The 27,347-nt window shown below is 48.7% G+C and overlaps 5 protein-coding genes across 11 annotated transcripts in view; 2 read left to right on the forward strand and 3 right to left on the reverse strand.

Annotated features, from left to right (window-relative positions):
• The first annotated feature begins 229 nt into the window (after nucleotides 1-229).
• On the forward strand, nucleotides 230-2,719 carry LOC122392758. Its single transcript, XM_043388022.1, has 5 exons — nucleotides 230-344; nucleotides 586-675; nucleotides 1,280-1,372; nucleotides 1,770-1,889; nucleotides 2,165-2,719. Exons 1-5 carry the CDS (start codon nucleotides 287-289, stop codon nucleotides 2,389-2,391), a joined length of 588 nt encoding a protein of 195 aa, XP_043243957.1. The 5' UTR covers nucleotides 230-286; the 3' UTR covers nucleotides 2,392-2,719.
• Nucleotides 2,720-4,547: 1,828 nt separating this feature from the next.
• On the reverse strand, nucleotides 4,548-8,725 carry LOC122392759 (advillin-like). The gene is made up of 3 exons (XM_043388023.1): nucleotides 7,479-8,725; nucleotides 6,264-7,040; nucleotides 4,548-5,853 (listed from the first exon to the last, which is right to left on the reverse strand). Exons 1-3 carry the CDS (start codon nucleotides 8,289-8,291, stop codon nucleotides 4,978-4,980), a joined length of 2,466 nt encoding a protein of 821 aa, XP_043243958.1. The 5' UTR covers nucleotides 8,292-8,725; the 3' UTR covers nucleotides 4,548-4,977.
• Nucleotides 8,726-16,838: 8,113 nt separating this feature from the next.
• On the reverse strand, nucleotides 16,839-20,268 carry LOC122392744 (peroxisomal biogenesis factor 19-like). 6 transcript variants are annotated; one of them, XM_043387994.1, is made up of 4 exons: nucleotides 20,164-20,268; nucleotides 19,464-19,742; nucleotides 18,838-19,014; nucleotides 16,839-17,707 (listed from the first exon to the last, which is right to left on the reverse strand). In XM_043387994.1, the coding sequence occupies exons 2-4, from the start codon at nucleotides 19,707-19,709 to the stop codon at nucleotides 17,240-17,242; spliced, it is 891 nt and encodes a 296-aa protein (XP_043243929.1). In that variant the 5' UTR covers nucleotides 19,710-19,742; nucleotides 20,164-20,268; the 3' UTR covers nucleotides 16,839-17,239. The 6 variants fall into 6 exon arrangements, with proteins under 6 accessions (XP_043243929.1, XP_043243927.1, XP_043243926.1 ...); XM_043387992.1 differs by having other exon boundaries at nucleotides 19,464-19,766; XM_043387991.1 differs by having other exon boundaries at nucleotides 19,464-19,778; nucleotides 20,164-20,262.
• A 240-nt stretch (nucleotides 20,269-20,508) lies between these two features.
• Nucleotides 20,509-24,679, forward strand: LOC122392743 (ribosome biogenesis regulatory protein homolog). Of its 2 annotated transcripts, none has more exons than XM_043387987.1 (8): nucleotides 20,509-20,529; nucleotides 21,102-21,269; nucleotides 21,465-21,596; nucleotides 21,998-22,118; nucleotides 22,480-22,587; nucleotides 22,839-22,967; nucleotides 23,375-23,622; nucleotides 23,958-24,679. In XM_043387987.1, exons 2-8 carry the CDS (start codon nucleotides 21,121-21,123, stop codon nucleotides 24,094-24,096), a joined length of 1,026 nt encoding a protein of 341 aa, XP_043243922.1. In that variant the 5' UTR covers nucleotides 20,509-20,529; nucleotides 21,102-21,120; the 3' UTR covers nucleotides 24,097-24,679. The 2 variants fall into 2 exon arrangements, with proteins under 2 accessions (XP_043243922.1, XP_043243924.1); XM_043387989.1 differs by having other exon boundaries at nucleotides 20,527-20,684.
• An 846-nt stretch (nucleotides 24,680-25,525) lies between these two features.
• Nucleotides 25,526-27,347, reverse strand: part of LOC122392762 (guanylate cyclase soluble subunit beta-2-like) — a 41,926-nt gene continuing 40,104 nt past the window's right edge. The window contains exons 10-11 of the mRNA XM_043388026.1: nucleotides 27,033-27,191; nucleotides 25,526-26,693 (exon numbers count right to left, since the gene is read on the reverse strand). Coding sequence (XP_043243961.1) covers nucleotides 26,571-26,693; nucleotides 27,033-27,191 — 282 coding nt within the window. The 3' untranslated portion in view covers nucleotides 25,526-26,570. The remainder of the gene's footprint in view (nucleotides 26,694-27,032; nucleotides 27,192-27,347) is intronic.

Consider the following 27,347-nt stretch of genomic DNA (forward strand, 5'->3'; position numbering starts at 1 on the left):
TTTTGGCGACTCCGACTCCGAATCCGACTCCGGGCAGAATTGTCGACTCTGACCGACTTCAACTCCGACTCCGACTCCGACTCCGCAACCCTGTTAAAAATGTTCCGCTTTGTCCATGCGCTCTTGCTTTCTTTAACTATTTACCAATGACATTTGTCGAGCATGATTTCATCAGACTTCGGTCGCCGGCACAGTCATCATAGAGGTGACAGCGCTGAACAACAGTGGGTATATAGGGACGAGTCAGAGGTGTCTACATAAGGCACGGAAAAGTCAGGCTGCTAAGATGGCTCGTCACAGTCTGCTGCTGCTCTGGCTCAGTGTGATGGCTGCTTTGGGCCTAGGTGAGTGCAATTAGAAGCCACCGATACCAAATCCGGAGCTGTTTTAGTTACAAATGCGAAGGAGTGCCAGTGTTAAGTTTCACTGAGATGCCTTTGAAAACTATATCCAAATTGAAACGTTTTACAGTCCCAGTATAGCGCCCTATGACTTTTGTTTGTTTTTCTTCTTGCGTACATAATTATTAGGCAAAGTGCATTGGCACCTTTATGCTAATACCATAACTGCGTTTCGCGCAAACAGTTGCAAGCAAGGAAGAACCACCTCCAGAAATAGTGATGCCCGGATTCCGTGTCTATGGTCGTTGTGGACAAGACTGGCCCTTCTGCCCATGTGAGTAGACGTCAACAAGTCGACCTAAGGACCCGAAACGGGCATATATTTACTGTAACACAACAGATAGTCGTTGATGGTAGTTATTGCACTATCGTCCCTGTCTCAAGGTGAGATGATACCTTCACAGCGTTTCGGCCAGCTTCTTCTCCGGCCTGACGATAGCCGGAGGCCGAAACGTTGTGAGGCTTACATCTCAACTCGAGACGGGGCCCGACACCTACCAGCAGTGATGCTCACATCTCGTCTCAATCATTACGAAGGTTATAAATAACAGATCATCGTTATTGGTACATTTTATTGTTTAGTTGATACCAAAAAATATGCGAAGTCAGTCGTTTCGCTGCTTCCGCTTAAACAAAACTAGACCCTTACCAATGATCGCAAAATTAAATGCATAAAAATAGATCACGTGTGTGCAACAAGGAACCTTTGGTTTCAAGTAACATTTTCTTCCTTGGCATTTATTCAAATTCAAGTAACATTCTAAATTCAAGTAACATTTAGGGCGCGTCCTTCTAGCTAATTGTTATTTTGCGTTGACTTATCCATGCTCTTAACCGTAACTACACTGATGCAGCCGTGCGTTCATTATATTCTTCAGTCCCGTCCCAGGAGTGCAGAAACGGTGGCTGGTGGTGCCCCCACGGCTACACGTGCAGTGCGTGCGACTACCCGGAGGAGGCCAACTGCTGCTGTACGTGACGTCACTGGTGACAATACTCTGACGTTATCGGTGAAGAACCTGAGCAATAAAACAAAATACTATAACCGTAGCAAAGTATCCTGGGTACCTATAGTAATAATAAGATAGTAACACTAAACAAGAGTGACAAAGTGTCACAAGTAAATGTTTTCTTCCAATGCTTTGTTACTAGGTCATGAAAGATGTTAAGCTGAAAATGTCAACAAAAAGTTGGTACTATATAGTAATTCTAATGCACAGATATGAATGCATGCATGTATACTGTAGAGGCACATAAGTGAGAAAGCATCTATCCCAGCTGTCTGAACCTATTTCCAATGGGTATCTTAATTTCTGAGTTGGCACTTTATGACCCGACAAACCTAACAACTGTACCCATCTGCCGCAGATGCCAACTGTAAAACGTTCAGCGCTCGGCTCGGTCAGCCGTGTCGACGCGGCCACAATTGTTACCCGTGTGGCTCCAGCACCTATCCACTCTGTTGCAAACCACGAGCAGTCTCGCTAGGTGAGCAGAACACCATTATGAAAAGGTTCACTGCGATGCATCATTATTTTGTACTCAACATACGAATCTTGTGGTTGTGTTTTACGTAGCTAATAAAAAGATGAGAGATCAATGCTCAGTTGACATGGTCAGTTGACTCAGTTGACTCAGTTGACAGTTGACAGTTGGCATGGTCTGGTCCGCAGTCACTTATTTCCATATACCTTAAATCGCTGCCATAAAATCACTGCGGAATTAGTCCCCAGTGTCCTTCACTAGAGGCCTCTCATTTTCAGGTGAATGTCAGGCCAAGTGCAGCAGCCCATTCAAAGCCTGCTTTCTACATGGGTGTCCGTACGGTCATCTGGGCTGGTGTTGTCGCTGGAAGATCTGCTGGGGACCCTGGTGTGCGCCCTGTATCGGCAAACACTGCCTGGCGCGCCGACCTCAACTCAGCGCTAAGGCCAAAGACCTTGCACAGCAAACCGTAATGGATGGAAAGAAATTTCAGAAAGTTGTTTAATGAGTTGGCTACAAGCCTGGAGTGAGGGGAGCCGAGAGCTCCGTCCAATTTACACTGTCAGTACTGCATGTTTGGGCTTTTCTTTTGCGACTTTTTTCTCTTTTTTACGTACAACTGTTTATATATTTACCTATTGTAGCATCGCACCTTTACGATGCCCCTATAGAAGGTCTTAGTTTACATAGTTTGGTGCTTTTCAAATTTTCATCATCTATGTAGGTATGTATTGTAAAATTCGCTTCGCGTCGTTTATTTTTGTTTTATCTTATCTAACTTTTTTCGACATTCTAGTAACATCACGAAATAAAACAGAGTTTCGATTAAAGAAGTCTCTTATCGCTGATCATCAAATAATGAGATTGCTAACAGTGAGGAGATAAGTGCACCGAAATGCCCTTACAGTCAGTATTAGCCGTTTTCACGATGGGTTATCCGGCGAATGCACCTAATTTGACCAAATCTGCACCTAAACTCTTTTACAGCAAATATCTTTATTTTATGATTTTTGTCGGTGTTTTAATCGATGACACCCTCTGATAATATGACAAAGCAGGCATATCAGCAATTAGTGCAACCCTAGCTGATAGCTACTAAGAGATACACTAAACCTAATTTGACCAAAGCTGCACCTAATCTGCACCAAATGTGCACCAAATGTGTACCAGATGACCGTCATGAAAACGGCTAATGTATCTCGTTTCATATATATTGTCGTACAAGCTACGTGCAATCCTAAGTGAACACCACACACACACGCGCGCGCGCACACATACACTAAAACATGTTAAAAGACAGATTTACCCTACGCATAGTTTTGCATCATCACCTTCCGATTGGGTCCGGGCAAGAATACATAAAGGTTTGTTTTATATGCTTACGTCTTTACTACTGGAAGATATAGATTCACCTTCGTATTGTGCTTCGAGAGCTTGCCACCGACGTATATATTTTATATGCAGCATCAAAATAGTTCCCGTTTTAAATCTATTACTACTCCTTGTTATGTATAAGAAATGTGACTTTGACTTTGAGCCTGTAGTTAGTTCGAATGCACTGAATATGAATAAGTATTACTAATTGTCAAATATGGAAAGATGAAAACAAATTTAAATGTGGTGCTTTCACGCCGATTTTTCATTTCAAAGCCCTCACCTGCCCCCGGATCTTAACTGTTGAGTGTTGACACTGGGCCTATCGTTATCATTTAATAACGCACTGGGGCTCTGCACGCGTAAACTCCCGGGGCCTAATTCACCGGCACTGCACGCAGCCCACGGACGCTCTTCCACCAAGCACGAGTGGTGTGGCGGACTATCGATTCCTTCACACGACTGTGGATCATGGATGGTAGGAAAGGCCGCTTGATAAACTTGCTTTTGTAATATTTTTCGAATACATGTGTATTCAAAAATGCAACTGTTTACAGTAAACGTTTAAGAGCTTACGCTAAGTTTGTTTCTAAAATATTAGTGATCTAATAAAAGATAAGTGGTTATTCTGTTGAAGCATAATCAAGTGTTATTCCGCCCACATTAGGTAAAATGAATATGAATGTAAATGATGATTACTGCTCGCAGTGCCATTTTGAGCGTGATCTTTGCTTGACATTCACTAACCTGACTCACATGTCGCGCGGCCATTGCGTCAGGTACCGTTGTCATGTGCCCGTATCGGTGACTTTATGGTCATCGGGGCCCATTTAGGCATACCCATGTGAGCTTAATGCCTAAATAAAATAAGTGCGACCTCGATAGTAAGGTTATGTTTTATGAGAGTCATCAAAGTCTAGCTAGTTTCAGGCTGATACACATTCATCCCTTGTGCATTACCACAGCTTTTATTTATATCTCACGCTTGGTATTGTCTACATATAGGTAGGTGTTTTCAGTCTCCGGGACACACTCAGAAGCCAGAATGATCAAAGACCCGGTGAGACGATGCGTTTTGTTACGGTACGATGAGCTTATCAGAGTGAGGTATATACTTGAAGACACTTGATATATACTGAAGATATATACTTGAAGGGCGGTGTTCGAGACGCGGAAGATCTTATCGCCGTGTCTTCCCGAGGACCATGCGGCAGTGACACAGCGAGATAATATGCGGATACCTTCCGTGACTCTAGTGCTGTCCATTGTGGCATAAACAGTGCGAAATGGTAAGTCTTCTATTTATTTACTACAATAAAAAATGAAGATATACCTGCACGATAAAACACAAAGTCTACTAACTCTTGTGCGCTACTGCAAACGCATATGCCAATCAGAAAGCTTCAGCATGCTATGTTGACAAAAGTAACGTCATGCTTGTTCGGTCTGTAACCATAAATTCCACTTATACACTCACCCCACCGGTAAATCCCATATCGCTCATGCCAATGCACTAAAGATCGCAATGCTGGTCTTCATGCTTGGACAGCCTTGGCAGTAAGTTCACCTAAAGACTAGAAGTTGAAACGCTCCTTTAACTGACGTCTCATGAAATTCCCTAACGAGAACAACTGCCGCCTGGCTTCATGACTAGAGAAATGGCATCTCTACCGTCGCGAGGTGCCCCGTTCCACATGCGCGGCATTCACTCTTTCGGCTAAAACAGTCCAACCTCCTTCTTCTTCTGCACTCGCTTCCACTGCGGCATCTCCTGGAAGCGCTCCCAGCTGACGCCAAACACCTGCGCGAACTCCTCCGCCGCCAGGTACTCTTCTTTGCGTGTGGGGTCGACATCGTCGTGCAGATCATCGAGCTGCCGAGACCTCAGCACGGAGAGGGGGTACCTAGGTCGGTCAGGACGCTCCACCACTTTCTCCACTTGGGGTCGATTCTGCTGACGTAGCTCCCTCTGAACGGCCGCCCAGCTGGGCTGTTCAGACCACAGCGCGTCACTCCATGCGCCAAAGAACCCAGTGAAGGAGGGAGGCTCGCCATGCTGTCTAATCCTCAGCACTGGCGTGCCTGTTCCCCGACCAGAAGGATCCGTGCGCAGATACTCGATGGCTGCCTTTTCAGCGGCAGCGCGCTCCTCTCGGTTAGACTTGGATCCAATCCAAACAAACACCGAATCCCAGGCATCCAGCAACATGACGTCATCCTCGCAGAGATCCGATTGATCAAAGTCGGCTATCTCGCGTACGCAGAACGTTCCGCTTGCATTGGAGCAATGGAACAGACGTGCGGGCTGTGCAGTTTCTTCGGCCAGCCGCGGCGCGTTGGCATACTCCCCTCGACCTCCGAGAGCACTCCAGAATTCATCTGGTTCAGACCCCTCGGCGATGTCTCGTGACTCGGAACAGAGTTGTCCGGCGACTGACCGGGCCATTTGTCGCTCGTCTGCTGAAGCGCCTCGACCCGTCCAGACCCAGGCACCACCCGGTATACGCAGCACGAAACAGTCATTGGAGTTGAGAGACTTGGCGCGGCACTCGACCTGGACGGCCTTGGTGTTGAGAGGCTGAGAGCCACGCACCTGCGGAGGGAGCACGAGCAGTAGTGAGCATGAGGAAGGACGGTGATTGCTCATGAGCTGGAAGCACAGTGACAAAGGTTGGAAGGAATTTTTATGTCGTCAGTCTTAGATGTTTCAATCAAGTATTATAAAGACTATATCAAGTATCATAAAGCATGTCTTCCAAACTATTTCGTATAACACTTTGCTCCAATTTATGTAAAAGTATAGATCAATTGTTGTTTGGCAAAGTAGTTTCAGTGGAATATGAAAATTGAAAATACTATTACGTGGCGCTCCACCTCTCTGGGCATACTCCGCTAATGTCGTGTCTCAACTGAATTAAGAAGATTCCTACTCACATAAAGGAAGCAGGGAGTAGGGAGTTCCCATGCCACGGGAGCACCTGAGGTAAGAAGGTACCGACTCACCTGAAGAAGGTAGGTGTCGGCTAGGTCCTGATCCTCAGCTCCAGGCCCATCAAACGAGGAAGCCTTGCCACCAGCATACACGATCATCCGACCTCCGAAGATGGCCATGAAGTGGGGCGGTTCCTTTCCCTGAACCACGCGAACCTGGACCGGACGACCGCCCAGCTTATCGTCCAGCTCGACAGTCTTCAAGGCTGCAGTTCCGCGTTCGTCCTGACTGCTGTGAGCTCCCAGCCAGTAGTAAAGAAGCCAGTGGTCTCGGCCAGATACCTTGTACGCGTACTGCACCACGTAACAATCACCTCCGAAGAAACGACCGTGCTCGCTGGTCGGAACTAGCTTCAGGTCGAAGTTCTGCACACGCCATACGGTGCATTCGCCCGTACCGTCGTCAACCATTTGTGTTTTGGCGGCCAGTGCACGATTGGCGTGAAGCATGGTAGCGTCAAATCCAGTGGGAGGAGGTCGGGCAGCGATCTTTCCAGAGGAAAACTGACGACCGAGACCAACCGTTGCGTTCTTCTCCCTCCAGGATCGGAACAGACTGCGGAACTCCGGCGGCTCGCCACCGTCGATCACTCGCGTCACCGGAGTGTGGCTCGGGTATCCTTTCTTCTGGACGAAGCCCTGTGCGTTGCGCATACCCTCGGAGCGCTCCTTGGCGGAGGCGCCCCGTCCCACCCACAGCCAGATGCCCTGCTCGCCGTTGTCGACGATGAAAGAGTCGTCTGAGACGAGATCCTCCTGAAGCAGTGGCCCGTGCTTCACCTCCGTCACCTGTCGACAGACAAGGACGCACAGACACACAAACGCGTCAGATGATTCACATCATGAAGTGTGGCATTAAAGGTGCGCACATGCTCAGTGCCGAAATAGGATGACGCCAGAACACGCGAGAAGGTGATTTAGGTATAACCTGTTCAACCATTGAGCCTGCATTTTAGCCCTCTTTTTCCTTTTCTATTATTTTTCTGGTTCCCTCCCGCTTCACAACCTCTCTGGCTCTCCTCATCATCTACCCTATCAATACCCTTTTCACCCATTCCTATATCTATCCCTTCCCTTCCCGCCCCTCACCTCCCCTCTATCCCTTCCTCCATACCCTCCCTCTCTTTGACCCCGTTACTCTCTCCCATACCCTCACCTGCAGCGTTCCGCTACTCTCTCCCATACCCTCACCTGCAGCGTTCCCGCTACTCTCTCCCATACCCTCACCTGCAGCGTTCCGTCGGCGTCGGAGCACCTGAACAGCCGCAGCTGTTCGGCCAGTCGCCTCTCCTGCGCCGCGTCTGCCGAGTCCGGCTCCGCAAGCGCCACCTTCCTCTCAGCCAGCGGCAGCAGCTGCTCCAGTCGACGCAGCTCGTCCGGCGGAAGGCTCTTCTCAGAGCCGGACTCCACCACGACTACGATCCCTCCGCCGTGTTCTGCTTTGAGGCGCTGAGCTAGCCGAGCGCCCTGGATCTTCTCCATGGGGTTGGCTGACGCTCCTGTCCAGACGAAGATCGTGTCGCCGGCGTCGATGACGAATACGTCACCGTCGTTGATGTGATCCCAGGAGACGGAAGTCAGCTGGCGAACCACAGGACTGCGTTTTCCCTTCACCATGTACATCCTCGGCTGCACTTCGTCGGAGACGTGCGTCATACCACTCGCCACGCCGCCCTCTAGGTAGGTGATTCCTTCGCGGAAGTAGGAACGGAACGGCTGGCTCTCTCGACCCTCAACCTCGCGATGCTGTACAGGAGCACCTCCCAGGAGGTCATCAAGCTCGACGGTCTTGTAGGCAGCCACTCCAGCCTCGTCCACTGAGGTCTGTGAGCCCAGCCAGAAGTGGATGTGAACCTGAAGAGGCCCTCGTCGACCGACCGGCGGCTCTGCCGAACTGTAGACGATGTACGAGTCTCCTCGGTGGAACTGGCCATGTTGTGCCAGAGGTACGGGTACCAGTTGTAGGTTTTCGACTCGCCAAATGTGGAAGGCCGGCTGGTTGGGTACAACGGTTGAGAAGGCTGGATCCATTTCAGGCATCGTGATGATCGGGAGATGTGTGGTGATGGACAGAAAACACGAGATGGATGCGGGACGTACGGGAGTGGCTTACGTTGCTAGGTTATTGATCAGAAGTACCAGGGAATATCTCGAAGCACGGGCTTCTAGCCGGACCGATAAATAGGGTGCTTGAAGCTCGGGAAAAAATTCTTGTGATGATTGAAGATCAATATTCAGCCCCAACACTTCTCTGAGCTATTTGTATTTCCGCCGCCAGTATCTCTTCTCGTTGTTTTTCTTCACTTCACCCCTTTTCTCGTGCCGTTCAACATTCACCACTTGTGCTTATATCCACAATTTGTCACTTCGCCACCACACACTGTCCACCGTCCACGGTCCACCGCCCGCCGTCCGCCGTCCGCCGCCCGCTGCCCTGACCGTTCACTGCCCGTCGCCCGCGTCTCACTGCGTCCGACTGACGATGGCCTCGCGACCAGCGAGCGATTTGTCTCGCCGGTCAGCTGTGCCCGATATCAAGACCAGGCGTGATCACAGCCCACAGACGCGATCCACAGCTGTGGACAATGGCGCCGACCGACGGGTCAGAAATGACCTCCAACACCCCTGCGTCCGGCGGGGCTCACGACTCAGACTCAACTCACGGCTCACGGATGTCACGGAAGTCAGCCCACGGCTTAGGATACGCGCTGCACAAGTCTGCCCGCTGATCGCGTGCTTGGAACGGGGGCGTCCGCAAACAACGGCGTCCGACCAGCTACTGTTGTCCTTGATGCTCTGTGTCGACGAGGAAACTTTTCCGGGTGTAGAATACGGCACGCCGCGTGCTAGACCGCACGTCATCCGTAATATTTTCCAGTAGCGTCACAGAGAGATTCAGGGCAATGATCGGGAAAATGGTAGTCCACCGCAGTTGCAGAATGCCGGTACGTTAGCTAGCGGGATTTCTTCAACAATGCGGACAGCGTGATGATTCATGTAGCTTTACATCACGAGACGGACAGCCATGTAGCCGCATAGCGTATGAGTAACAGGAATGGTGACGAAAGAAAAAGGAAATACGTCCGGCGTGACGCGGAAACGGAGGCTGGTATTGATGTAGGTAGGTTGAATCTGCACGCGAACAGAAACTGTGGTAGTTATTTCTGTTCCGATGATTCTTGGCACCTACTAGTGGGACATTGTATTGCTAAAATGACTCCAAGTACGAAGACTTATGACTTCTACGGCGGAGTATTCTTTGCTGGCTTGTGACGATGCTCGTTGTTTTCACCCGTCTTGGGCTCAAGGCATCTGATTATAAGTTCTCAGTCGATTGAGCCTCCCAAAATATGCCGCCTGCGTTGATTTATCGATGAGGGGCCTAAAAATGGCTCCACACCCCGACCGGGCACACGCACTATACGGTACTACGATGATGTCAAGTGGATAACGAATGTCAATGACCAGTACTTTGATAACAGTATCGGTCGAACACAATACAAGGTCACCAGTATCTAGAACTGCGTAGAAAGAATTGATAAACGATGCTGACGAACTTGTTTAATGAGCCACGCCTCCTTTGTTCAACTGTACATACACTTCAGAATTATCTTTCATGCCACGGCCTCAATTAGCTCATGACCGTCTTACAAGCACACCTATTTCGCTTTCGCTTGATGTGCCTCTGGCGATAGTACACTGCTCCTATCTTTGTGGCCTCTCCTTGTCGGTTTATTTGAACGGTGTGTGTCTCTTCTCTCCGATGTGTTAGTTTATTGTTCGCTGTCCGTTTGCTCCGTTTGAATGGTCCACAATTTTCAGCCTGTTGGAATGCACTGACATGAACTCTTGCTATCGCACTCTTAAGATTCTTATCAACAGTGGTGCAATGTTCTTGGCTGTCATATTCTAGTAAACGTACCGCATGAGAAGCCCTTTTGGCTCAAGCTGACTGTGTTTATTTCTTCCAAGCCACCTCTGTTACACTTCCTCTGAAACTCCCTTATCTGAATTCCTTCCACTCCACTATACTCACATGCACACAATGCTCTTGTTATATCCACAGCACCCACAACTTCACCTCAGTGCCGCGGACTGCCGAGCGTTCCCTATCGAACTGCTACCCGGTGGCCCGCATCCCGCACCCGGGGAGGGCATATTCAGATCACCTCCCCCTGCCCCCCCCCCCCCCTGCCAGAGGCCGAGACAGTGTGATCGATTCGGTCACGTGATCTGATGAGGTCACGTGACTGTTGTTAGAGGGTCGTTTCGCCGTCTCTTCCACTGAGCAGGCACGACTTTTCCGAACGGGAATCGGTATTATTATCTTGGTATCATGGATAAGCTAGAGACCATATAATTTTACGACCTAAGGTTAATTTGGTCGGGTGATATAGATCGTGTTGTGGATGACAGACACGCACATATTCACAAAAGATTTAACGCTGATCGGTTTGTGAACTTTTGCTATAATTAGCGTGGTTTGCAAACAAATAAGGTCAACACTGCATCACATCGGCAATAACTCTACAATATGCAGCGGCATGCAAATACGATATATAAGCTGTAAGAAGTAGGTAAGAAGGTGCCACAGAATGCAAATAATTGTGATCTACATGCATCTTCTTGTGTATGCATCTTCTTTTTTTTACATGTGTTTATGCTGTAACGAAATCCAGCGTGGTACAATAGCACATCATCCTATGGCGGCACTGTATCGTTTGAGGCACTTTCTAAACATGGCCTCAGTCGCCTCGGCGTCCCTGGCCCCGTACGCTGTTGGTATATGATAAACGCCAGGTCTCAAACACTGGCTATTATTTGCCATCGTTCGCTACATTGTAGGTAAATATTACGTCAAAACGTGGACAAAGGTCATGATAGGGACTGGCACTTGACCGTAGTTTAGGGAATAAAAGATAATCAGATTCTAGTTTTAGTCCTACTCCTAACCACCTACCAGTGTTCGCCACGGGCCGTAAAATCCCATTCTAGCCCAGCCCAGGCCCATGGGTTCACAGCCCGGCCCGGCCGCCCGAGCCCATTCATGGTAAAAGCGTCAATGCCCAACCCGGCCCAGCCCGTCAAAAAGGAATGAATTAAAAATTATTGACACCACACATGTATCCAAAGGTAGCAAAGAAACAACCTTTTGCGACGCACATTGCATGCGTGCTTTATTAGCTCATTTTTTAGTCTTGCACAGTAATAAGCTTTAAAGTTTTTGTCTCAGTTGCGAGCCCCTGACTCCACGTTCTTGGCCTAGCCCATCAACAATTCCACAGCCTGTTAATCCATGATATTTGAGGACCCAGTCCAGCCCGTAGCCCAGCCCAGCCCATGGCCCATTGGGCTGGCCCGACCCATGGCGAACACTGCCGCCTACCGAGAGCTTAGCTGTTTTGCGGCACAGCAGCCAACAGGCGCAGCCGCTAGCGACATCTGTTGACAATGTTAGAAACTAGCGCACGCTACGGCAGTATCAATCACGGCGACTTCTAAGCGCAGGTACTGAATTGAAATAACGTATGATGTGTTAAAAATGTTTTATTTATCTCCTGGTTTAATTGTTGATGTTGAAATAATGCGTCGAAATGGTAGTAAACCGAGCCACACAGGAACTTAGATTTATTCAGTCATCGTATGAACTCAAGCAAAGTGGGTTCAAACGATATCATTCACATCGATATCGTGTAACACATGATTCAACTTTTGATAGCACGACTAGACATATCATCACGAACGTATGCCGAAAAGGGAGCAGTGCATCTTTGTGGCCCATGGCCGTACCGATATTTACCAGTGTCTGTACTTATATAAATGTTGATAATAGGTATTCCCGCTGTGTCGACAAACGAGAAATAACTTACCAACAATATTGTTACCACGCATAATTACGGCACTCCGTGTTATTGCTAGTCGTTACCGCCCTAGCATTACGCCAGTAGCATATGGTTTCAATTGCATATCCCGCTATGCAATACCGTCGTAGACGTTGACGTCTTAAAACCGAGTTTTCACATATGACCCGCGAATCAACACTCCAAAAACATTGCGAGACCGCTACCAGGAGTTGTTTTCGCGCACCCAGTAGAGACGTGCCCCGCTGTTAACCTCAGAATTGCCACGAATCCACGGTGAAACGCCGTGAGATTCAGCCACGACAGCGGTGACCAGGGTGCCGAACCACTGTGTGCCGTTCTCCGTGCAGGTGGTGAGCAGTGGGCCGCCTTCGAACGCGCCACCCCGGTTCACCCAGGGCACGATGTTGAGTGGCGTGTAGTCGACCCGCGGCTGCCAGTTGTCAAACGCTCTGACCAATGCGACGCCCTCAGTTTGGTTCGAGTGGCTCCCGGTGAGCGTGTAGCGCCGTGGGGCTTTCCAGATCCCACCCCAGCGCTGTCGGCCGCTGACCTCAATCCTGGGAGAGATGTCAGTGCTGGGTCAGAACGGGGCTATAAGCAGCAAGGAATTTACGTCATTTGAGTCCGATGTTAGTCAAATGCGAATTTCATAGGCCTAAATGTAAAGCTGGCTACAAATTTCCGTCGCCATACTTTTCTAGTCGCTATAAAACAAAAGCATTGCCAGTCGAAGCCACCTAAATCAAAGCCCTCACAACGAAGCTGCTTCACCATGAACGCTCAGCATGCAAATTAGAAGCAATAAGCATCCTCTAAAACATTTAATTGTGCCCAAGTCCAACCACTCACCTGTATTTATACGTGCTCCCGTAGCTATATCCAAGAATCTGCTCGCCCAGTCCGAGAATCGAATAGTCAATATCGATGCCGGGCGTCTCTCGGCGTCTCTCGATAACGTAGTCCAGTGTCCATCCCTCGTTAGAGACGGCCGATGTCAGCAGCGTCCACCCACCTTTGTTGAGCGTCATGTCGCAGTAGAGGGGCGCCGGCAGGCCGCGGTGGCGATACACGCCGTCAGAGCGATACTGGACGGTCCTCAAACCCCGGCAGCTGCCCGGTAGACGCATGGCCACCGAGTTAGTAGTGGAGATCTCATGAGAGCCATCCTGGGTCTCTAGTAGGTCGCAGTCGCCTCCTAGAGAGCCGTCCACTGATGGGCGGAAGTTAGCGCCCTTGCATTGGGCCACGCCAAGACAGTGCATTGAACACTGGAGGAAGGAGCCGGCAGATACCGTGTGAAGTACGGATGAGCTCAGGAGCTGAATCCCGGCCTTGTGTTGGAAGCGACCCCCCAGAGGGTCTCCCGCCAGGACATCTTCAGCAAGACAAAGACGAAGACTGAGAAGAGCTGAAGCCCAGATGGGAAGCAGCGCCTTCGGCAGCTCCATTGCCGACCGCGATGTCACCTCCAGTCGCCCCGCTTCAGTGTAGGTTCTCCGCCATCGGTCTGAGCTTTGTGATAACGGGCATACTGTAGTTGCACATATAGTGAGGTAATAGTGGAGTTAACGGCCTCGCTGGACCAATAACCGAGCAGCTTGTGCAAACTGGCCCCCGCCCAGCCCCCTCCATCTGTTACCCCCGTGACGGCCAGTAAACCTGGCGTGTCTCGCAAACATAACCCAACTCCAGATTCTTTGACGGCGGGGTTACTTCTGGACATGAATGTGCGGGCCCTACCACCGGCAGCTCACTAGAACTTGCGTCGGCCGTCGCTAACAACATCAATGCGAACGCTAGCCGGTGGGCAGAGTGCCACTGTTTCATGATTGCTAGTTGTAGCGAAACCCGCCTCCGATAATATCTATGTTACACAACCGAGAGGACGGGCTAACGAGACGTTAGCATGTTGAAAAGCAGTATGACCCAAACAAAGCAGGCTGGGTGAGCGTTGACCAGGTATGCACCTGATAGAGCCTGATTGTGCAAATTTATTCTGGTCGGCGACATGACTATAATGCTTTTTGCTGTTCCTTGATTTACTTTGTGATGAGGGAACAAATGAACATGCTTTCCGATCTTCTTTGATGGTGCTTACTGCTTCCTAAATTGTTCTTCTGTCATCCTAATTATTACCATGAGATCATAAATACGTGAAATTATGACAAAACGTCGATAACAGAGTTTCCATTTTCGCCTCAAATCGAATAAGCTCGTCAGCTAACCCTACGCCGATGAAAGGCTGAAAAACGTTTCCAGTCTTTTGTTCCATACATTTTATTGAGCGACATTGCATGTTGTGTTCAGAGTACAAGAGTTAAAACTTAAAACGAACATATCCGGGCTGAAAACAGCGTGCTTTATTAAGCCGCGCCCTGCTGGGGGGGGGGGGGGTGTTTGAACACCCCCTTGTGGTTTTTCGCGAATATCTCAAAAACGGTGGCGCGGAGCGCCGCCGTTTTTAGTACACCTTAGCATACATCAATTCTACACATGTTGTGAAAATTTCAGACCAAGGTCATTCAAGGTCAGGTCACCAGGTCACTTGAAGTGACCTCACCTCATAAAAAGTTTCAATGTCTGCCATAGCATAGCTACACCGAGTGACCGATCGCTTTGAAACTTTCAGCGATTGATAAGAGCAACAGTATCTATAAAATGTACATCTCGGAATTTTGATATCGGTGACGTACGGTCAGGTCAATTTTGCGACCTCCCCATTATAAGTCAATGGGAGAAAATTGAAATGCGCCTCTTTTGGACGAAAGACATAAACACTCCCAAACACTGAATTACAAGTGGTTTAGACACACTGAACATGAAAATGGTGTCCGTGACCCCTATTTATGCCCCTGAGGTCATCTCAGGTCACGAATGGTGTCTAACAGTTTTTCGCAAATAACTTTTGATAGAGGCACGCTAGAGCGGTGAAAACGCCTTCGATGTGTTCAGCTCGACGATACGGATCGACTGATATGCAACATGACCCTTTCCGGTCAGGTCATGACCTTGACCTGAGGTCAAATTTTCAAGTTGACCTTTCAAGGTCAAGTTATAGTTCATTCGATGCGTCTTGACGAGAGGAACACGATGCCGGTAAAAGTAAGCTCGTGCAAGGCTTGGATCAAAAGTTATTGCAGAAAAACTGTTTCCGAAAAAGTCGGCTATTTTTGCAGTTTTTGCCCCCTGCAGGCAAAACCGTTGACGTTAGGTCAAATCTGATAGAATTACTCAGAAAGAGCGTTAATAGGGATATCGAATGCGCTTTGCCGCGGCACTGTAGCTCTATTGGTTCCCGAGTTATGCGTTGGCTTCCTGGAAATTGTCGACATTCGACCTGAAAATCGGCGAAATTTTGCCTTCAATGACCTCTGGTGACCTGACCTTTGACCTGACCAAAAAAGTGACCGAAGTGATTTCGTCTTTATTTTTGGCGCTCTTTCGAGCGCCGCCTTCCGTGTATCACTACGTGGCCCAGGAGTCGAGTTAGAAGAGGGGGGGGGGGTGTTCAACCCCCCCAGCAGGGCGTGGAAACCCAGGACCCCCAGCCGGGCGCGGGTTAACACATCATAACAAAACAAACACGTCTCCAGGCACCTTTGATTGATCTCAACATAAAAGCGTCCTGGCGGTTCAAACACTCTAATCTGAATCCGGGTTTAAGTGAGGTACATAAAAAGCTCATATTTGAAACGCAGCAACAACTTGGATAAGACACACAATAGTTAGCTTCTAATGTGTACCGAAAAATGATAAGTCCCGATACCAGCACTGCCCAGCAGCCAAGCCCTCTGATGATAAATAAATGCAAGGCATTCGCCGCTTACCCAAACCAACCAGTGTAACGACAAAACACAACAGCAGCTGCCCACTTTTAGTTACTTCACAATGGGTTTGCTTCGATGGGCACTTTTCCCGGTGCATGTTACTGCAGTCAACACAGTCGATGTCGAGAACAGGACTCGAGAAGACAAATAACAGCATGTAAACTGACCTTTTTTCGCGAGCTAGGGAAGAAACTGTTACACTGCTATTACTGTTAAATATCAAAGCATCCCGATATTATCTGTTCATTCGAAGAAAAGAACCCCGCCCGAGACATTATAAGGAATGGCCAAAGCCAATTATTTTTAGTGACATAAATTACACAAACCACAATAACTAAATGCCGAAACATCAAAACATTTTGTTTCTCGGAAACTGCTAAGAAAGGATAGCGGCATTTTGGGACCTTCATCCACTCTACCACAACAAACAAGTGGCCACGCGGCCTTCAAGTGATTGAAGAGCAAATGTTTGCCTGGGAAACGTTTCTCTCTTGCACCTACCAAAACTCGCCATTGTTTGAAACCTAGAAAACATTACTCCTCGCCCAGCCACGCAGTACTTCAACGCCTGCTTCAAAGCAAGGCCATATATGCTTCAAAGTAGCATATTCTTTGACGTCAAAGCCAGCAGAGAGCCATTTAGTCCCACGTCAGCTCAAGTGCGCAGTATTCAGCCATACCCATCACCACGCAAATGCATACTTTGCCGCCTCGCCGCACTGCTGCTTTGTTCATGGCTAATCGATCATAAGCGAAAATCGGCATTCGCTCTACAGCCATCAAGACAGCTAATAGAAAACAATCCTCGACACGCAACGCGAGGTTCTTTGACGTTAACTGAAGGGTGTATCGCCCATTCGTTTTTGTGTTGACCTGACACCGATGAAGGCAATGGCTTTAGACATGACATAGGGTTTATTATAAGGCTTTGGTGTCACTTTCATGGCAATCCTCGACGTAGGTATACTTGATCTGAGATTGAGTTCCAGTGAGCAATATCTCAGACGTATAACTTAAAACGAGCATACGGATAAATGAACCTTTTACAAACTTCCAAGACATCATCAGACATCACCAAACAAACACTGACGATAATCTCAATAACAACTCTCACACCAGCTGCAAACCACCACTCATCATAGCACTCACCATTGTAGGTTATCATATTCACTATCAAATCGCCTGCTCAACCATTCCCCTCTTCCCGGTACAAAGACATCACATTCAGACGTGTTTATACCTAACTAAGCTACCAACCAGCCCACCCCATCCCAGCCCAGCCCAGCCCTCCGCTCCGCTACATGATCGCACACTCTGCCCCGCTGGCCGGACCCAGTCCCGCCGGCAGTCGGGGGTTGCCCTCCTCGTCGAACGTGATCCCCAGATCCGACTCACCCACCAGCTCCTTCGGCGGCTGTCCGAGCGCCTGCATCTTCTGCATCAACGCAAACACCCGGTCCTGCTTCCCAGCAGCGGCGGCGTCTCCTTCCTCCTCAAATACTTCACATACCTCGACCATGAGACGGTGTTGTTGTCTATACCGATCTTTCTCCTCCGTAGACAGTGAGCTAGAGTTGGCTTCCAGCCACGCCGGGTATCTCCCTGCCACGTCTTTGAGCGACGGGTACAGCACATCTTTGGAGAGGATACTGGACATGACCGTCTGCATCAGCGGCATGAAGGAGTCGAGGGCGCCGGCGTCGGGCCCGTCGCCAGAGCCAGAGAACGCCTTCAGGAGCTCCGAGATATCCGGCTCTCCTCCCATCTGTCAGGGGGGGGGAGGGGGGGGGGGGGTAGTGTCACAACAGTCACCATGGACAAAGGGCACATGGGTTGCAGGTACTGAGTCACCCTTCTGCATGACAAAGGGTGCGTTCGGAGAGCGCGGAATATTCCCCGTCATCGTGAAAATTCCCCGTGTTGCGTTCGGAGAGGGACATTCCATGCCGCCAAATTCAAGGATCGCCGCTACTGCGCCAAGTTGAGTTCGTGGGATTTTGTTTGGGTTATTTCCGTTATTTGGTTATTTGGAACGCCACATCTATGGCAAGATGTAATAAGAATGAAGCTCTTGAAGAAAGAACAACTAAGAAAAATCACAATTATTTTCAAAAAGTTCCATCTGTACTGTGCCCCCCCCCCCCACCCCCACCCCAAACACACACAACACAACACTTCAAATTATCGTTTTCATTGCTTCAGAGGACAATCACACAACTGAGTAAGCATTATCAATTGTTGGATTTGCAATAAAACTGATCAGGGTGGAAACAAACGCAAGAAATATCCATTTATATTCAATAATATACTCACTCGAGCATACCGATGGGCGCCGCCATCTTCACGGGAACGACGCGTGAGATGCTTTTTAGATTCCGCGCTTTCCGCGTCCGTTCCGCGGAACTTTCCCCGGGAATCGCTCTCCGAACGGCACATTCGGCGGAAATTTCATGCCGGCGTGGAATATTCCCCGGGAATCTGCCTCTCCGAACGCACCCAAAGTGTGCTGCGTTGCGAGCTTCGTGTGCTGCCTAGTTCCTGGCTGACGAGTTGCATAGGTCCTGCCCTCTATCGACAAATCTCTGAAGTACGACTAGGTATGGTAGAACTTCTGCGCTAAATCATAATCGGAAGATGTGTCCCGAATCCGATTACCGTCATTACCTAATTATCTAAGCCGTGATCGTACCAATACACGATGACCGGCCACTGTCGTCGCAAGGAGAGCTAAGAGTGAACAAGAACGATGCTCAAAGCAGGGCTTTTTCTCAGTTCGTACCCGGTACTCGTCATATTCATTGCACGGCCCCTCGAACTGTCTGGACTTTTCCATTAAAAACAAAATCAAACTTTTGTGTCCTTCTTTCTCGCGTTTTCGTCATTTCTCATACTCACCTTCTCCGCATCTGAGGACATATTTTTGGACAGATCTGCCAGCGTCTTGGCCAGAGGATCCTCCGCTCCCTCCACCTCGGTTTTGGCCATCTCCTCTGCCAGTGAGCTCATCAGGGCGGAAAACGCCGCGTCACCACCGCCGCCGGACGCCGAGGCAGAGGCAGAGTCCGGTCCCGCCTGGGAGGAGGGAGAGAGGATGAGGGGTCAGCACTGGTCCACTCATCTCCTCTGCGCTGGACTGAGGCAATGACCTGGGGGGACCACAAGCCAGAGTTTGATAGAAGGCAAGTGACCAGCCAAGACCAGACTAGAGACCAAAGCTGAGACAAGAGACCAGACTATGATGAGTAGGAATCACCTCCATAATAGTGATTAGTGATAAAGATGATCTGATAGTATAAACAATACTAAGCAATGACAAAGGGCCAGGCCACAGACCCTACCAAATCAGGGACAAAACTAACTATAAAATTGAGGCAGAGATTGCACAGAAACCACTTGTAACACACAAAATACAAAGCCCACTGGCAGCTGTCTAGAATAATTCATCATCAAAATAAAAAATGCCTATAAAATCATGAATCATACCTCATACTTCCCAGCCAGTCAAAACACCCAGAACATACCTGCAGTGCCTGCTTCATCGCCTCTTCAAATACTTTGTAGGCATCCTTAATTCCCTCTTGCTTTGCTGGCTCGCCACCGCCAGCTGCTGTCTGTGCAGCTGCAGCAGGGGCAGCTGCGGCTGGGGCCGGAGCAGTAGGAGTGGGCCGCCCAAAGTCGGCCAGAGCGCTGTCCAGCAGTTCGCTCAGCTCTGGGTCATCTGGATCATCCACTATCTCGGTTGGCTTGCTTGGAGGGTTGTCGCCCATGGTGCTTGTGCTGTGCAGTGTCCTCTGTCACAACTGACAGATTATGAGAAGGTTCAACTGTGGGAAGAGCTGCACATGAGCAGTCACAGTTTGGACAAGTTTAGATTAGTCCCAAGTCCCAACCATCCATGATAAAAGGCCCCCGCATCAGTAGTGATCTTCCAATGCTTTCCTGATGTGAAAATTAATGGTAATTAGCAGCATTTCGATATTTAGAATGGCAAAAGCAGCACAATGGCAGATGGTATACACTTACACATATTCTACCTTGAGATGTAAAAATAGTAACATACCTCAAAATCCCTGGAAATAGGAGAATCTCAACTAGAATAACATCGACCTCGACACTTTGCCTTGCCGCTTCAACTTCAGCTATCGAACGTCAAACAGCAAGCATTGGAGGGTAAAAAGTAACTTCTAGATCCAGTGGGCGATCATAGAAAGCAATCCTCACCTGAACAAGTTGATGCGGAGAAACCTCGCCTCAGAAAACCGGAAAAACAGGAATTATTAGGCATTAATGCTTTCAAGATTCTGCCATTCTGCCACGGTCATTTGTAACACATTCGTCAGATGTGTCGACCTTTTTTGTGGAGCAGCAGCTGGCTATAAGATCTGGAATTATTTTTGAATGATAAAATCAGGGATTGAACACATCTTAATTCAACTTAAAAATTATTGATTTTTTAAATGTTATATTCTAGAAAAATTGTTTTGCGAACAAGCTTGATAATCTTCAACGAAAAATACATGAAAAAACACTTGAGGCGAACCAGAAGTAAATCGACAAAACTGCCGCAACTGAGCCATTCGCCAACACGTGAGTTTTGCGAAGATAAATGGAAAGAAGCTATTTTATTGCTTGTTTATCGCTTGGGTTATCGAAGGATGCGACTGAAAACTCCAAATTCCATTAATGTATTAATGTTAAATTGATCTGCCTCGTTTTCAAACAGCTTTATCATCTTCCTAAGGGCAAGTTAACTTGCAATTTAGCGTTCTCGTTAGATACCTACCTACTTTGACTTATAAGCATTGAAAGCAAAATTTGACATTCACCCAGAGACCAGTTTTACCATAAGAAAAATAGCCACCTGCCTAAATTGTTTGCCATATGAATGCTTTACATATGGAGTGAACTGTGAAGCCCTATTCGCTTACGTGCCCATTATGTGTGCAGTCCACATGTGAAGCGATCTTGATCTTTAGGCAAACCATTCCGGCAGGAGGCTATTTTCCTGTTGATAAAACTGGCCTCAGATCAAATAGGTATTTAGTGTATATAATAGTGTATACATACTACATCATTCTCAACTGTCATGATGTCTTTACATTGTCATTGCATGCTTGCTTATGTTCAACATTTGTGACATGTTTACTTGGCTTCTTCAGGCAATCTCAATAAGCTGCAATGGATCGTGCTCTGGCAGTTCTTAGCCAGATAGAAGAGGATGCCAAGAAGGTCAAGCCGACTGATGTGGAGAAGGAGGTGGACTTAGAATATGATATTGGACTGTTGCTGGCATCAGACCCTAACCCTCTGGACCATGATGCTTTGCAGTAAGTTTCTTGGATGCTCTGGCCTCTGTATCAATTAATTTTAGTTGTGTCGTAGTATTGGAGGCTGCTTATCATTTTCTGTCCTTATCTTCTTAGTTAGTACTTTGTTTTTGTGGCATTTGTGGAACAGTTTCTGGACTTCTCTTGACACATTATTTTCTTCCTGCATTACTTATGCTGTGTTCTGCCTGGCAGTGCCGACCGGGATGGCTACCTGCAGCAGCTCGCCAGAGACAACTGTCAACTGTTGTTCAACCGCCTCTACCAGCTGCCGACTCAGACCAAAGATGACGTCACCACAGTCAATCTGCCGGCTGCACAGCTGAGGTGTGTTGGTGCCTGGTGGTGCCTGGTGGTAATTTTTAAAGAAATGCAGATTTAATGTTTTGAGCAGGTGGATTGTTGCTACCTAGCTCACTTGGTAGGACATTGGACTCTTGTTGGTTTTGGCCAAAAGCTCAGCCCTCCAGGTTCGATGCATGACTCTTTGACAGCTAGTCTGCAGTTGGCGGGAGCAATGGTCACCGGTATAAGTTAGAAGGCATCTACTCACCTGTGAGGGACAGACAGTGTCACGGTTTGGCTGTGATAAACGCTGGTCATGAGCTGCTAAATCGACTGTAAAAATCAGAGCCTGCTTGTGCTCATTTTGTTTCGTGTCCTATGTCTATCGGTGTACAAACGGCAATGCACAATGTTTTTTTCATTTGATCATTTGCCGCGGACAGAATGCCTCGAGAGAAGCCGGCGCCCAAGCCAAAGCCGCTCACCAAGTGGGAGGAGTACGCCAAAGCCAAGGGTATCTCCAGAAACAAGAAGGGAAAGAAGATCTGGGATACTGAGCTCAAGGTAAATGTACCGTCAAATGACCGGTCAACTGAAACGCAACGTGAGTGCTAATGGAAGACAATGAATGGCGAGTGCTCGCTTGTACTCGCATATCCGATATCGCAATGCGTAACCTGCATCGTAGAATTTTTATATTTGTGTGCATGTCATCGATGTCAAATGGTTTCATATCAACAGGTATTTATCTTCAGAAGTATTGTCTGTGAATTTTTATGAAACTTCGGGTGACTCTGCTCACTCTTTTCAACCAATGTCCCTTATAGATAAATTTGACTCCGATTATATCGCACAGATTCGTTACCGAAGCTTTGACCATTCGACCCCACAGCTAACACCCCCCTCCCCCCGTCCCGACTTTCAGCGCTGGGTGCCCCGGTACGGAGCCAAGAAGGCGCAGGCCGACCGCGAGAAGAACTGGGTGATGGAGGTGCCCGCCAACGTGGACCCCAACACGGACATGTTCGCCAAGGTGCGTACTAGTTATCACAATAGTCGGCGATAGCCGGGTGCTGCTAGATAGTTGGCGTGCTAGCCACACGATTCTTATGTTGAAGCCAACGATGTGGTCACGCACATCGCTGAAAATGTGTTGTTGGGCTCGTTTTCGAGGTAAATAATTGAAGAGGCGCTGAACACACCGCGAGGAATGTGTTGATTGGTGTTCGCTATCCCCTTTACACTGGGTTTCAACGGCGATTTTATATCCTTTTTGCGCCACAGGCTGCGGAGAAGAAGCGTGAGCGTGTTGCCAAGAACGAGCTGCAGCGACTGAGGAACGTCAAGCGGAACATGAAGGTGCCCACAGTGGGCGTCACGCCCAAGGATGTGACCAAGAGCTCCACTTCAGAGGTGAGCGGACCGGCGCTCCGTAGATGGGGATATTGGTGATCGGGAGAGGGTTGGGTATTTGAGAGCCAGTTAGGCACATATGGGCAAATTACTCTCACGTTTATAATAATTGCCATCAATATTATGTCAATGTGTGATGATCATATTTGTTCGGTGAGTCTTGACGCCGTTCCAGTTGATGACTTTACGATCATAAGCGACGTGTAATTAGCATGCTGATTTTTTCGTGCGGGATAAAGTCAATATAATTTGCTAACATTTACTATGACTAAATCGTGGCATAAATGTCGACACCTACAGTTCCATTACCATAGCGGCTACACTGTAACCCGACCCAACAAAAACTTTTTACCTTCTCCTAGTCTTTGCCTCTCACTAACCCCTCTCCCCCTCTCCCCCTCCCACAGTTGACAGAGGCGGCTGCACTGGCCCGGCGCAGTACCGCCTCCCTGGGCAAGTTCAACCAGCGTCTGCCCCGGGACGCGCCGACCAAGGAGCGCGGAAAGCGGCGTCAGTTCGCTCCCGCAGTGGGCGACACTCGCGGGGAGGTGCGGGGGCAGTTGGAGCTGCTGCAGAACCTCGGACGGAAGGAGAAGGGAGCTGTGGTGGACACGGAGAAGGCGGCCAACCGGCTGATACACCAGGAACAGCGCGAGTGAGTGATGAGAGGGGATGGACGGGATGGGGATAGGGATGGAAGGTTAGGGGTGCACAGATGAGTTAGTGACGGAGAGGGAGGTAGTGCCGGGATGGAAGGATGTGCGTGGAAGGGGAGTGCTGAAATGGATATGGTGCTGAAATAGATACATCGGTGCAAAACGGATAAATAAGGAGGATAGCTGATTCCTTTTTGTGACTTTGTGTTATTAGTCAAATTTAGCGGGCTGCGTTTTGATTCCTGTAGTTCCTTCAGAAAAGGATAACATCCAAACATTGTGCCTCAGATCATGCTGCTAGTCTGTCTAACTCTCAATCGTCATTTTTCTACAGGCGTGCTGCCAGCAAGGAGGACAAGCCCAAGAAGGGCGGCAAGAAGCGCTGGATCCCCAACACCAAGAAGGGCGAGAAACAAAAGAAGGCGATCGCCAAGAAGGCCGGCAAGGGACGGAAGGGCGCCAAGGGTCGGTAGGTGTCGTTGCTGTCGCCTGGCTCGGGTACCGGGCGCTGCAGTGAGCCGTGAGGAACGGAAGTGGCTGGCTGGGCGCTACCGTTCGGCGGACCGGAGGGAGGCTCGCTTAGAGCTCTCTCCCCGCGTCGTGCGCTGGAGGGACGGGCTGGCAGGAGTTTCTGCTGTGAAGCCGTCAGCAGGCTGCCTTGTTGCTGTTGTGGGACCGGATGGGACTCGATGGGAGCTCCTGTTGTGAAGTTGTACCACTAGCGCCCCTGAAACCGTGAGTTTCCTGAGTGAGCTATGCGTCGGTTAACGCACGAGACCGTGGTGGACCAATTGTTGGGATTGGGCATGGACCGAGTGACTGATCAGCAAACTCGTATGAAGGTAAAGCGTTGCTCATCCAAAAGACTCGATATTCGTTTGGTTAGCTAGTTAGCTGCCGTGGAAAAGGTTGAAGTTTGCTGGATGTCGATATGCAACTTTTTCGCGTTGCCTTGGCATCGCAAAAGATCCATGCATAGATGTAAAACATTTTTGCTACCTGTCGAGTGTACGAATTTCTTTTCATAAAACAAGAATGAAATGATTATTAAGGCGAGCTGGCAATGTGCCTTGTTATGTTTCTTTGAGGGGGACGGCACTAGACAGCGGAGGTCTGGGGAGGAAGGGGACGGCACTGAACGTCATACAGAGGTCTGGGGAGGGAGGGAAAGGGACGGCACTGAACGGCAGAGCAGAGGTCTGGAGCGGAGCGGATGGCACTATTCGGTAGATGGATGTCTGGAGAAAAAGGGTAGGGGCGGTGCTCATCGGTATACAGGGATGGAGACGGCACGACACGCGACAATTTGGGAGAAGTCCTGAGAAGAGTGTAGGGGGGCGGTTTTATGTTTTATGACAATCAAATCTTTTCTATCTCTCACATATTTTTTCAATTGAATTCAAATGTTAAAATCCCCTGTCACATCGTTAGGTCGTTCGTAGTTTTTTTTCTGGTCCCCTCTCCAGCTTCTACGTTAGCCATTTGGAGAGGAGTTGAAGGGGACTTATTTCAGCTATTGTTCACACACGTGCATTTGAAACATATTGACAGGATACATAAGTGTTACAATGTGTTTAAAAGTTACACGCCCATCTTAGTAATAATTGAACTGCTGGTGTTACTCAGGTGATGTCGATTTTTCATGTTCTTTGACTTGTCCTCGATGTTAATTTAGTATCGACCACTGCAAAACTGAAAGCTAAAATTGTCCCGCAAATTTCTTGGTTCCTGTGCTATTCCTCTCCAGAGACATAGAAAACCCTGCTCTTTTTATAGTGTTACAAAGCCGACAGAGATCACGAATTCACATACAGTTTCAACGAGGAACTTACGATTTGTACAGTCATTGCGGTCTAAGCAGGTCTCTTTTGTGCCATGGCGTTTACCTTTAGGACCACGACAATCAATGACAAGTACATTGGTTACATTTCAAAACAGTCAGGGCGGACACGTGACATTCAATCAGAACCATTCAGTTGTTCTCTTCATGACTAGGTATGTTGCATGCATAACCACCAGCCTATTTACCCTTGTACTTTTTTCAGTCAGCGACGCTCGGACAAAGTACGGGTACCGCTGTCTTAGAAGTCAATTCTGAACATCATTTGCAGTCAACCATGTTGCCACATCAACATCAATATCCAATATATGGCTGAAGCACATATAAATTCTACGCTAACTGTTGCATAAGTATTACGGTAATATCTTGATCTTGATTTCTGGCAAAATGCGACGAATACCTAGCCTCAGCCGATGTTTCTGCCACCAGGAACACGCACCAAACGATCGATTGACCTATGGTATTTGCACAGACGTTTTCACAAATGTTTGATATCATACACTCACCACACTCGCACATAAACAACATTGTTCACATAGGGGGTGTACAATGCAACCTGATCAGTAATCTCTTGTGCCTTGCATGACTTGTGTGACTAAAAACATCATCGAACTTCAAACGACCATGGATGACTTCGAACGCTTTCTCACCGAACACGACAGTTAATCTCGCATAGCTCAGATCTGGCCGGACCTGCATGGTCCCGAATGACCTCACACGACCCTACACCTTTACCCTGTGAACTAGCCTGACCTTGTACTTTCCCACACGACGTCGTATTCCTCTCATTGCCTGGAGCGAGCTCGCATGACCTAGTAAAGCCACACTTACTCGACATGACATGACCTGCAGTCTTACACAACCTTTGTGACTTTTCATAACCTCTACGGCCGGAGATACCCCTTGCGACCTCACGTGACTTTCCATGACCTCATATGACCTCTTATGACCTACAACCTCGCATGACCTCTCATTGCCACCTATAACCTCCCACGACCTCACATGACCTCACAGACGGCGCTGAACGGATGCCGTCGGACGGGTACCACCTTCAGTCGGCTGGCGGCCGGCTGGAGGCCGTGCTGGTAGGCGGGAGGCGGCGGGGGCTCAGGAACCACCGGCTCTCCCGGCTCCAGGTCGGCCACGAAATAGGTGTACATCATGCCCTTCCCCTTGACTGGGATCTGACCACGACGCTCGAACGAGAACCGCTGGTTGCTGCGGAGGCATCTGAAGTGAGGAGGGCTGGTTAGAGAACGCTGGTGGGCGCTGCAGATAACTGACAGATGAAGGCGATAGAACCTGTCTCGTGCACCAGCTCAGATACTAAACCTGAGTATTGTGCCTTGTCACTAACGAACGTATATTGACGAAGCATCAGGCACTGACGTCATGCTATATGCCTACTCGCTAAGATCACATACCATTCACTGACGTGACATCATTCACTCACGGATGCCACAAATCATTCACAAGCGTCAATGATATTATTCACTGACATCATCGCACCACGTATAGCTCACTGACACCATACAGACTTCACCGACGTCACTTTCACACCTCACTCACGTATAGGTGGAGTGACTGATGTGAATATGACCGGCCAGCCCGTGAGACTCCATTCTGGAGGCAGTGTTGACTGTGTCTCCAAACAGGCAGTAGCGGGGCATCTTCACTCCGACTATACCGGCCACCACGGGACCAGTACCTATGCATTCCCACACGGATCTGGCAGCACGGGGGATGACGTCAGAGGGCGGCCATATGGTACACAGGACCCGACCGCGTATATTGAAATACCGAGTATGAAACGGGCATGGTCCTGAAAAACATCTGACCTAACCTTACCTAACCTAGTCTAACCCACCTGAATCCAATCTTTGA

Source organism: Amphibalanus amphitrite, unplaced genomic scaffold (genome assembly GCF_019059575.1).
Source record: "Amphibalanus amphitrite isolate SeventyFive unplaced genomic scaffold, NRLGWU_Aamphi_draft 000499F_arrow, whole genome shotgun sequence".
Classification (NCBI taxonomy): domain Eukaryota; kingdom Metazoa; phylum Arthropoda; class Thecostraca; order Balanomorpha; family Balanidae; genus Amphibalanus; species Amphibalanus amphitrite.